General features: G+C 48.5%; 1 protein-coding gene across 1 annotated transcript; it reads right to left on the bottom strand.

Annotated features, from left to right (window-relative positions):
• Positions 1–7,639: 7,639 nt before the first annotated feature.
• On the bottom strand, positions 7,640–12,043 carry IRX2 (iroquois homeobox 2; the record flags this gene model as incomplete). The annotated part of the gene is made up of 4 exons (XM_084280331.1): positions 7,640–7,683; positions 8,437–9,177; positions 9,622–10,027; positions 11,801–12,043. 4 exons carry the CDS (start codon positions 12,041–12,043, stop codon positions 7,640–7,642), a joined length of 1,434 nt encoding a protein of 477 aa, XP_084136457.1.
• Between the last annotated feature and the right edge of the window lie 295 nt (positions 12,044–12,338).

Below are 12,338 nucleotides of genomic sequence, written 5' to 3'. Positions count from 1 at the left end.
GGGGGGGGGGGGGGGGAGAAAAGAAAGGGGAAAAAAAAAACGGAGAAAGGTGTTTTTCTGGAAATAGGAGGTCCATGTTACTTAGCTGCTGCTCACCCCTATTAAAGACTCCTTCCCATAAGCTTGCGTAACATTGATTACTCACAAAGAGTTCACAATAACTATCATGTAGCTAAACTAATTGAGACAATCATGCTAAGTTATAGTCAGACTAAAAGGTACCATTGATGTGGTAATGCCTATAGAAAGTCAGACATGCGACTCACTACCATTTAATTGCTCCTTTAAACCTGTTATTACAATGTTAACTGGCTTAAGTATATATTGCTGCCTTTTATTGCCTTGATGTGACAAATTAAAACATACACTCTGGAAGCGGCATTCATTTGCGGACGGAGTGCAGGAAAAAGGGAGCCGGGCGATGTCAAACCTGTCAGGATGAATTAATTTTAAAACTTGCATTTTGCACTGCAATTCCCATTGCAGTTTAGTTGCACGGGGGAAACACTTTACATATAAAACGTATGACTACTATATATAATATTATATACGCGTACTCCAGCTCACGCAGATCTACCGCAAAATCAACCCCATCGCGCTAAAAACGAAAAGTCCTTTTGGCTCCGAGACCTTGCCTGACGCTAAATTAAGTGGAGGTCTGGAGGAAAGCGGGGAGGGGGCAACGGCAGAGCTTCTACCTCGGCTCAGCGCCACTCGCCTGTATTTGGGGGTGCGGGGAGGCTTGTCAGCGGTTAGTTCGCCTTTGCGTGCCAGTTCCCAGGCCCGAAGGGGGGGTGTTACACACACCCCAAGACCCGGGAGCAAGGCAGCAGCCACTGTCCCTGCGGGCTGCCTTTTTGATGCTCTTCTTCATGATGAAGCTCTACCGACCTCCCGCAAGAGGTGGGGGGGAGTAGTGGGGGAAGAGAGAGAGAGAAAACAAAATAATAATAATAATTTCTTGCTTCCCCATCCGCAGGGCTGAGACGGGTTCAGGACCGTTTAAACGCGCAAGGCTGCGCCTCTCCCACCCGACGAGCAGAGCCCAGCCCGCACGGCGCTACACCGCTCCCTCACACACACCCTGCGCATCCTACGCGGGCTGGGCGGGGGGGGGCTTCGTGGGCTCCAGGTAAAGCACACCCTCCCCTTCCCTGCACTGTCGTGAAGGTGTTGATGACTCCCTCAAACAAGAAACGCTCAGCTCCCTATTTCCCCTTCTTTTTTTTTTTTCCTTTGTTTTTTGTTTTCCTCTTCTGCTCGCGAAAAGATGTCAGAGGGTTAAAACGCCCTGCCAGCCCTCGCCCTTGATCTCGGGGAGAGAGGTAAGAGTTGCTGGCACCTTTATGGGACTCAGACCTGCTGCGGCTGCGGGAAGCGTCGGCCGCCGCTAACTTTGATCGACCTTATTCATCCCAGCTGCGCTCTATTTGTTTGTCATTTCGCCCTTTTCCTCCCAGAATCGTTATTTATGGTCTGAAAAGTGAAACGCGCCGCGATTTGCCTTTACATGGACTCTTCTGCAAACGGGAGGGGGGGGGGTGGGGGTGGGGAGGTGTAGGGAGAGACATCTTCCCTCCTCCCTCCCCCTTCCGCGAGGGGGGGGGGGGGGGGTGCCAAAAGAGAAAAAAACCTGTCTCAATCATTATCAAATCAGCTTTGAATTCATTACTCCAGAGCATTAACTAATTACCAGATCAGAGAGAAGAAAAAATAAATATTCCTTTAAATAACTGAAGGTAATTATAACCCTGTTGTTGACACTAACGATTAATAATTGATCAGAAGTTATACACAATAAATTGTCAATTTATCTCCCTATAAAAATGCACATACTTATTATTTTTTTTTTCCTAGGCGATTTTTGAAAGCCCGGGCACCGACAGTATCCACAGAGCCGCCGTGCAAGGAGCAGCACGACTGTTCCTTTCTCGCTTTTTTTTTCCCCCTTCTAAATATTCGGAGTACTTTGAAATCCCTCGTCACGGATGACACAAGCTCCGGGTGGAGCAGAAGTGACTTTCACTGCCGGCCTGCGCTCCTGCCTTTCCGAGGAGGGCCGGGCCGGGGTGACCGCCCACCAACATCCCCCCTCGCCCCCCTTTACTTTCAATCCCCGAATCCCAAAAGAAGCGAAGTTAACAGTGCACCCCCGCCTTTCCCCAAGGCCGTCCCTTACTTTTGCTGAGGGAAAATGCAGCCGGCTCGACCCGGATTGGGTGTGAAATAGTGACATTCCCTCGTGAGTCACTGGCGGGGGGGGGGGGGGGGGGGAAGAGGGGCACGGGTCCAGATTGCGGGAGCCTGGCTGTCACCTCGGCCAGGGCGTTTACAGGTAAAAAGCTCCTCCAGAGCTTGCCTGCCTCCAGATCGCTGCCTGCAGCTCTGAGCTACCGATCTGCCAGCGTGCGCCCCGCCGATCGCGCCTTCCCTCTGTAGTTTTAATAAAGATTTTGCTTCAGAGCCGCCGAGTAATAATCAGGGATTAGATGCAAGGGTGCTTTGAATATTCACAGTGGATCCCTTTGTTTCTTAACTTTTTTTTTTTTTTCTGCTTTGCTTTTATTTCTTTAGAAGCCGGGAACATACCTGAGTTATTAGTTACTGGATTAAAAGCAAAAGGGTGAAATTCATATTACTTAGTGTGCAGTATTACTGTTAATAACAGTATTTTTTTTACCATCATTATTCAGTTTCTACAATGGAGAGGCTCTTTTCGACCAACTGGATCGTGAGAAACTTGCCCAAGCACCAGGGAAATGTCTCAAAGCAGAAGGCAACGAATCGACCTATATATAAACTAGGCCTTTGGGTTTGTTTTGTTTTGTTTGCTTTATAAAAAAAGAAAAAAAGAGTTAATAAGCAATAAAATCCCCCCGGTATTGATTACATCCCCGCCACGGTTTCTCAGCGGCGCGGTGAGTCTGAACCGCCTTTAAGTGAGATGTAACATATGACGGAGACAGAAACTTCCAGTGGTTTTTCTTTTTCCGCTGGACTCGGAGAGGCCGCGACGGAGCGGACCGAACCGGACCGGGCCCGGTCGCTGCGCTCCGCTCCGGGCTGCCCAGCCCCAGCCCCGGCCCGCTCCCGCTCTTCGGAGTTCTGTCGGCTCTTCCAGTCGGGAGCTAATTGATGGCCCATTAGGGAAGAGGGTACCTCCAGGTGAGGCTAAACCAGACGGAGTATCTTGCAATTTATTTCTTCACCTAAAAATCGCCCTTCACCCCCAAAACCTGGAGACCCCACCGCGTGTGGACGTTTGGGGCGGCAGTCTTCTTTATGGTTGTTGAGTTTGTTACTTTTTTTCCCCCTTTTATTTTGCTTTTTTCTGCAGTCGTCTTCTCCCTTACAGGGGCTCAGCGCGTCGGTGGATAAGACGCAAACGGGCTGGGGAAAGAAACGCAGATAGATGCCCATCGCGCTTTGTATTAACTTTCCCCTTAGCCGGGCCTGTCCCCCTCCAGCCGCGAGCTGGTGAGTGGGAGCAGTCTATCCCTCCGTCCGTCCGTCAGTCCGTTCGTCCTTCCGTCCGTCAGCTGCTGGCCTGGGCTGCGTCTTACCTCCGTCCCCATCCCTTCCCCTTCCCCCAGTCTCCACCAGCCAAACAAAGGTGAGCGACGCTTTTTTTCCCCTCTCTCTCTTCCCCTCCCCGCTCTCGAAGGCAGTTGGTGAGCAGCTTTCCTGAAACAATAACTCTCTTATTGAGAACAAATGTTGACATTTGCAGGGAGCGAGGAAAAAAGCAGCCCAGGAAGTGCAAAGTGGAAAGCGACCCTCTTCCCATTTGACGACAGCGCCAATTCCTCCGGGATCCCACCTGAGATTAAAGCCTGAATTTCAATAAATCAGCTCTAATGAAACCTCTGGCCCCGAAGATGGGAGGGTTTGTCTTTCCCGTTCCGAAACGAGCATAGAAACGAGGGGAGGCAGTGGGGGAAGAGGGAGTAAATATAGAAAAGGGTGTGAGATTTTAATCCCAGGGGTCTGATTAGCATCGTTATGAAATAAACCGTACACGAAGTGATGCATTCTATCGTTCATGCCTCCTTCTTGCTATAGCGAAATAATCGCATTTTTTGTGCCAACAGTCTAGCAAGGCTACGCTTTCCTCCTGCTTTCAATTTTGATTATTAAATCTCAAATGACGTTGCATACGCAGTTCTTGCCCATTAATTTCTGGTTTAAAAAAAAACAAACCGTAGTTTATTTGCCAAATCGTTTGGGTGTCGCCCATCTGCATCCACAAACCGTTCGTGAATTTCTCAGGATGAGAGAAGTCCATTGGGTTTTACATACATAGTGAATACTTAAAAGCGAGTTTTCCAAGTCTTTCTACTTTTCTTTCCAGAAAGAAATCCAGGTCTAAATACTAGCAAGGGTGGGTAAATTATGGAAATCTTTTATAAGTCTTTGGGCGTATAAACATCAAAGGAATGTCGTTAGCCTTTTTTAATCTCTGCCACAGCTTTTGGTTTTTACCAATTGAAATGTACACTTTGCGTCCAACAGAGACCTGGAACATAAAACGTGGGTGGTGGGGGCGGATGGAGTAGGAGCAAGAGTGGGAAAAGGAAAGTTCAGGCGTCTCCCCTGACATAAAAAGTCGTGTCCGTTCCCCTTCGCAACACCCTCCCCCCCCCCCCCCCCCTTAAAAATCTTCCTAAAGTGCCCAGTAAAGATAGTCGAGGATGATTATAGTAAATATTTCCATCTACATCGTATGCTAAATTGGAGGGGGAAAGACTGATTTACTTCTTAGCTGTTTGTCTAATTGTGCTGCATGCTGCACGCAGACACAATTGTGTTTTACCTCAACGAAAACCAGGGTGTCACAGAAGCAGGGAAGCATCACTCTACAAACAGCATAAGATGAGTAGGCCTCCAGCTGCAAAGATCGTCAGTGTTTTATATTTAGCTAGATGGATCCCAGAGTTTTCCAGAATTACAGTATTAATTTCTGCCCTATCAGCTGAAAAACACATGCACTTTCTCAATCAGTTAGACATATATATGGTAGGATACGAACCGGGGGGGTGGGAGGGTAGGGGGTGGGGGTTGGGGGAGAGAAGATGGATCATGGGAATTACTTGTATGTGTTTAGGAACAACAGCTTCCTTTCCCTCTATTTAATATAATCACAACATTATTTCCTGACTCCAGACTAGCACGGCTCTTTATCCAGTTAACATTCCCAAGGCTGATGCCTGAAGTATCTAAGATCACTTTCAAATGCCCTTTCTAACAAGACCTGAGCAAGAGGCCACTAATTTTCACTGAACAAAAAGCCACTGGAGAGAGATCCGTTTGTCAATATCAACTGGTCCAGCAATTTCCCATCTTCAGACACATCGGCCTATCTGAGCTGGCAGATGTTTAGACAAGATTTTATAAATTGTTCAATATCAGACCATAATGAACCCCAACTGACCATTCCAAAGCAGCTAAAAGCATTCAGGATCTCCCCTGCTGGGATCTAATAATGCTCTCACGCTGGAACATTATTAATCATGGAATAAAATAGATGAGCCTCTTGAAAAATAAGTGTATGATTGATTAAAGGGCAATCTAAGAAGCTATTATTCTTGTTTTATAACCGTAAGTTATATTCACTCAATTTATCTTTTGGGGAAAATAAATGATTGCTCGTTTCTTTTCTGAAATTATATTATATGAGGATTCCCATTATTTTACTAAAAATTAAAATGATTAGTTAGCTGATTTTTATGAGCCCATTCAAAGTGGATTTCCAATGGAACTATAAAGATACAGTTTACTGATAGAAAGAAAAAGGGGAGAATCATAAAAAAGCGGGAATTGGACTTCTTTATCTTTTTTTTTTTTTTTGCCTTTGCATATTTCAGTCAGAAGCAGAAACAAAGAAATTAAAAATAAGCCGTAGCTGATTATAATTATTTTTTTCCTGTAAATTGTGGATTAAAAGAATTTTAACTCAAATAAAGAGCTACTTCACACCCAGCATAAGTAGTTTATAAGAAACATGCATGTGTTCACATCACTCTCTCTACGCATATGCATGTATATATACAAATAAGTATTCACACACATGTGTGTATTTAAAGCTTAAGTATAACGGAACAACCCAGAAGGAATTAATTTATGCAAAGCATATCTTTGCAACGTATTTAAATAGCTTACTCTTATTATGGTCTAAGCTCTCCTGGTAAAACTACAGCTCCCATCATTTTCTAAATAATAGATTATTATTATTTGGGGGGAAATGAACGAAAAAACACCATATTGTTGCAGACTAGTCTGTTTTTATTTACAATTAGAGATATAAATTAGTAAAGAATTCTCGTTAAACAACCAAAGATTGTATAACCATCAACGTTTCAAATAAAAACCAGGCAAAATTTATTTACAAAAAGTTCGGATTCCATTGCAATACAACTTGCATAAATTACTAGAAGCTTTATATCGTTACAAAAATAAATATCAAATTTGTTTCCACTTTGTAAGGACTCAAGTTCTCCAATCACGTCTTTATTATCTCTACTGTATACATCTTTTACAAATAAATTTTACAATAAATCCTATCACACCTATCGAATATATACCGTGGCAATGAAGTGATCAATTCAATCCTGAGAAAAACAGATCTGTTTTCAAAAGTCACACATACATTGGGGAAACTATACTATACCAGCAAACTCACATATGTCCAACAAAATTCTGGTTTAATAATTAGAGTCTGAAGATTTAATAGTGCTCTGTGGTCTTCTTTTATACAGTGGCACAAGATGTGATCCGGATTTAGAGATTTGTTATATATATTAGCTCGGGGAGAGACGATGGCTTGCTGACTTTTTTCAAAGCAATTGTGACACCTACCTGTGGACCAAGGAAAAAACCAGATCATCCAAAAATCCTTCAAATACACACTAACACCATTAAACTGAACAAAAAGGAAGTAAGGCAAAATTCTCGGCCGCCTAATTTCTTCCGACGAAAGAATTAGTTGAAAAAATATCAGCAAGGCGGTATTTTTGTTGTCGTTGTTGCTGTTTAGCCCTCAGTGGTGGAGGCATTAACAATGCCATTGCTATCTAGGCAAGAGGCAGCTCACAGATAGCTCACCCTGCTTAAGATGCATGTCGATCTCTAATAATGATCCCTTTTTATTTTAAATACACGGTCACCGCGTGAAGCCTCACTCAGAATGTACAATTTTAGCACTGCCACGTGAGCACAGGCACTTTGGTTTTAAACAACAATACCTTCAAAGGTTATTTTCTTTCCTAAAGCTTCCTTTCCTTAGCATTTAAATAGCCCTTACGGCTGTGCCTTACACAAGCGAAGAGCATGCAAGGTGACGGAACTGTCTAACCTGAGTTTAAAACGAAGATAAACCCGGGGAAGAAAAGCCGTAATGAGACCCTTTAAAATTTTTTTTAAAAAAACCCAACAAAATCAACAACAAAAAACACGACACAACCAACAAACCCCCAAAACGCCAGCAGAAAAGAGTGTCTTCGTAATCAGGCACTTAAGTAATGAACCAAGAAATTAACGTTAAGCAAGCCTAGAAGTGTGCAGCGTGTCTCAGACCCGATGCCAAATGATCAGTGTAATAGAAAATGTTCTCACTTACTTGCATTGCTGTGTGATTGCACTTCTATAGGTATGGTTGTACTCCTACTGTGCAGACTTCAGTGGGATCTGTCAAAATATAACCGTCAGTTAGTCACAGGACATAGCCAGCTAACTAGATTATACACTGTGTGCAGGTCCCAACCCTCACTCATGAAGAATTGGTAGCTAGGTCGTTTAAAAGGACGGACAATATTTTATGATTGCCCGTATCCCTCGAGTATTTTGTTAGAATAAACTGACAATTATATCGGTGCAAAACTTGGAAGGAAAAACAAACAAGCAAACAAAAAAAAACGGTTAAGAATGTCACGCTGCATGTAATTTCACGTCCAAGGTCAGCAATTATCTGAGCCCAAAGCTGAAAAAAAAAATAAAACCAACCAAAAACCTCACCTCCTAACCAAATACCCCTGTGAGAGTACTGGAAACAAGGAGAGCAAAACCAGTTTGTCAGAAAAATAAAATTTAAAAAAAAAAATACAAGCAATGACACTGGTGCTCTGTGGATATCTTTGTGAGCAGCTTTCCTTCTAAAAATTTCAGCCGCCTTGCAGCTTGTGAGACTGATCTAGAAGTCGTCTTTTACGTTTCCTCTCCTGGCTGTTAGAGGCAGGTATTGATACGACGGCGACATGCCATTTTTAATCCCCAGATTACGCTATTGCCCATCTTCACTTGGCGGTGGTAGAGGTGACAGTGCGCCGGCTGTTTCCTCCAGAGCAGCTTTCAGCATTTACAGCGTATAAAAGGGGCTTGTACGGGTCGGGGAAGGAGGGTGGGGGGAGAAGGGCAAGAAAGTGGCAAGAGCAAGTCACCTACCTTTCTTAGAGTCATAACTAGAGGGCCTGTAATGTTGTTCTAGCTGGTTAGTGATCGTTTTCAAAGAGTCACTGCTCTGCTTATGGACAGAGCTGGCGTTTAGGACAGTCTGACTTAGTCCTTCGTTTGAAGCCACTGCTGCGGAGTTGTACCTCAGGATTCCCTGGCTCTGCAGAGCGTTAAAGTTCCCATAGTTTGTATAATTGCTATAAAAAGGTGAGGTGTAATAAATATGCCTCCCCAGGAGGGAGGAGGGCGAGTAGGCAGCGCTGTGCGGGGCGGAGGCGGGGGTGGCCGAGGAGAGTGGCACAGGCTGGCAGCCTTGGCCCAGGGTCTGGCTCTTGAGGTCCGAAGTGGCGATTTCGGCCAGCGACCAGAGCTTGGGCTTGCTGGCCGGCGTCGGGGGCCCGGGGGAAGCGCGGCCGCCCAGCGCCGCCTTGCTGGCGCTGCGGGCGGCGTCGGCGTGCGGGTGGCCGAGGAGCGGGGCCTCCACGGCAGCCAGCGGCGAGGAGGTGGCGGGCTTGGCCGGTGGGTCGCGCTCCCCGCCGCCGCCGTCGTCCTCCTCGATGTCCTCGTCGTCCTCCTCCTCGTCCTCCTCCTCTTCCTCGATGTCCTCGTACTTGTCCTTGCACTCGGAGCCCGACTCGCAGAGGGGGTCGCCCGCTCGGCAGGGCAGCTTCTCTCCGTCCGACTCGGCGGAGCAGGAGTGGTCCGTCAGCGAGTCGACTTGCAAGCTGATCCCTGCAAGGGCCCGCCGGGCACAGAAAGGCAGAGTCAGGGGTGCGGCAGAAGGCGGGCGGGGAACAAGCGCGGCCACCATCACCGCCACCGCGGCGGGCAGGGAGACGCTAGCCGTCCCGGCCTTTTCCCTGCAAGCCCCTTTCGAGGAGTATCTATCCCCACAGGCTAGCTCCGCCGCGACGCCCCGCCTGCCCCCTACACGGCGCCGCCGCGCCGCCGCCCGCCGCGGCACCTCCGCCCGCAGCCCCCTGCCCACCCCGATCACCGGCACTGCACGGCGACGAGCGCCCGGAGCAGCCGGAGGGGACGTGACGGGACACGGTTTGGGGGTCGCTTTTGTTAAACACCGCCCCACCACCACCACCACCTTCCCCGCTGCCCCGCTCCCTTGGGGACGCGACAGGGCTGGATGGGATCACCCCGCCGCCGTCACCCCGTGCCCACCTTCGTCCTCCGCGGAGGTTTCGTTGCTCTCGGGCATCTTCTCGGGACTTTCCTCTTTACTCCTCGCCCCGTCGCCTTCGTCGTCATCCTCATCCTCGCTCTTGTTCCGCGGGGCCCAGGTCATCTTGTTCTCCTTCTTGAGCCGCCGGCGGGCGTTGGCGAACCAGGTGGAGACCTGGGTGAGGGTCATCTTGGTGATGATGGCCAGCATGATCTTCTCGCCCTTGGTGGGGTAGGGGTTCTTGCGGTGCTCCTGCAGCCAGGCCTTCAGCGTGGCCGTGGCGTCGCGGGTGGCGTTTTTCCTGTACGCGGGGTCGTTGAGCTGGTAGGGGTAGGCAGGACTGCCGTACGGGTGGTAGCTGATGGCTCCGGTCATCCCCGTCGTATGGGCGTCGTAAGGGGAGCCCTGGACAGAACAAAACCATGGGGTTGGCAATTTGTTATTGCTGATAGCCATTAGTAAGTTGTCAAGGCGAGATCGCTGGTTATATTTGTATTTCCCCGGGACGGTGTCTTGTATCCATATTCTATGAGGGGGAGAAGCAGCACCCAAAGGCCATTAAGTTGCGAATTCCCCCCCCAACCCCCCCCTTCCTCCGCCCAGCACAGACAGAGGCACACGCGCTTAAAATCGGCGATGTTTTAATCTTTCTGACTAATTTCAGCTCCTTGTAATTGAATATTTCCCAATATAATTTTTGAACCCAGCAGACATTTTAAAGGCCCTACAGGTAGTGTCTTGATATCTACATTTCTCTCAAAGGTTCAAAAGATGTTTCCTTTTTTGCTATAGAAAATACAACAAAGCCGCCACTTAGCAATTCACTGCACTAATGCATTGCAAATCCAATTTGCAAATCAGAAGATATGCACCGTTTCGAATTGTTCAAATACGATGTAATTAGCATTTTAATTCGCCCTTTAACGTTTAAATTGCGCTTATTTAAGTCTGCATAATGCAAGAAAAGTTAAAGATATCGCTCAGGAACTCGCTAACTTTCAGCACGTCTCTGAATCCCATGGATCGGCGAGTCACAGGCGCAACATCACCCCCCAATATCCCGCACAGTTCACAACCTCGCTGCAACTTCCAGCCACTCGCCTACTGCTTCTCAACAGGAAAAACAAGGAAGGGAGATCCTCAGGTCTTTCATACCACCCCGAATAAAGACTGCACGGCCATTTACGCACCGTATTCTACAGACAGAAAGCAAGTAGTTTCCCCTGTCACTTTGCAGGGAAAGCGAACTACCCCTGTTGCCATCCCCTCCTAGATCTCGACAGCGGCTCCAGCCTCAAATTCCAGGCACAGGTCTTTGTGTGTACGGACTAGATACGTGTCTGACTCCGTGTGTGTGTGTGTGTGTTATAAAACTATATAACCATCTCGACGTGCAGTTTATTTATATAGTTTATGGCTTTATTTATATAGTTTATGCACAGAATACACACACACGCAATCGCAAATGCTCCTTTTAACTAATAAGAAGAAAGTGAAATCTGAAACTGCGGCCACCACAACCATTTTGGGCTTAAGCGAAGCTCACAGATCGCAAACAGATGCTCCTTTTCATTCCTAAAATCCAGTTAAACCATTAGCACAAAACACACTGGAAGTAAATAAAACCACACGGGGATAAAGCCCGCAGCGCCTCTAAATACCGACATAAAAAGAGAAGGGGGAAAAGGGGAAAAGAAAGAGAGAAAGGGAGAAAAAAAAAAAGAAAAGAAAAAGGAAAGAAACCCTCCCCTATCCTACCATAGCGAAAAGGGGGGGGGGGGGAAGAGAACGCGGGAAGGGAGGGGGGAGAATGAAAGAATCCAACCCAACTGACTGAGACCATCCGTATTTCTTTAATCAGGGCGCCCGCCCGGCTCCGCGACCCGTGGGGCGAGCCCGGGTCCCAGGCCCGCCGGCACCGTGCTCGGCCGGGCGCGGACTGTAGCGGCGCCCCGGCCCCGGCCCGCCGCTCCGCTCCGCCCGGCTCCGCGCGTCTCCGCCGGCCCCGGCCAGGCTGGAGGCGGCGCGCAGTGCGGAGACGGCGGCGGTGCGGGGCGCCAAGCTGTGCGGCGTGGTGTCGGGGGCTGATGGTGAGTGTGTGAGGAGAGAGGCTGAAGATGATGAGGATGAGAATGCGGATGCTAATGAAGAAGGAGAGGGTTTCTCTTCGGTAGTTACCATGTAGGAGGGGAATCCCGTGGCGGGGTCTGTGGAGTACTGGAGCGGGCTGGTGAAGCCTGTGGCCGCCGCCTGGGCGGTGAAAGCTGCCGATCCCGGGTAAGGGCTGAACGCCGATCCCGACGAAGACCTGGCCAGCTCCTCGCTCCTGGGGGCCGCCAGCGCCGACGCCCCGTACGCCGGGCAGGAGTACAGAGCCAGCGAGCCGGGGGGCTGGTAGAGGTAACCCTGAGGATAGGACATGGCTTGCACTGGCGTGCACAGGAGCAGGGAGGGGGCGAGGGTGACCGGCCCTGCTGCTGCCGCTGCTCCTGGCTCTGCTTTCGTGCTCTCCCTCTCTCTCCCGCCCTCTCTCTCTCTCTCTCACTCTCTCTCTCCCCCCCCACCCCCCCCGTCTCTCTCTCTCTCTTTCTCTCTCTCTCTCCCCGGTTGGCTCTGTGCAGTTATGTAGAGAATCAGAATTGTTATATGCTCCCCCCCATGCGCACCCGGACAGAATAAAAACAAACAGGAGATTAAAAAAAAACCCAAACCAAAA

This window comes from Gallinula chloropus (genome assembly GCF_964237585.1).
Source record: "Gallinula chloropus genome assembly, chromosome: 2".
Classification (NCBI taxonomy): domain Eukaryota; kingdom Metazoa; phylum Chordata; class Aves; order Gruiformes; family Rallidae; genus Gallinula; species Gallinula chloropus.
The sequence above is the reverse complement of the archived record's forward strand: the minus strand, read 5'-3'. Positions and strand labels throughout refer to the sequence as shown.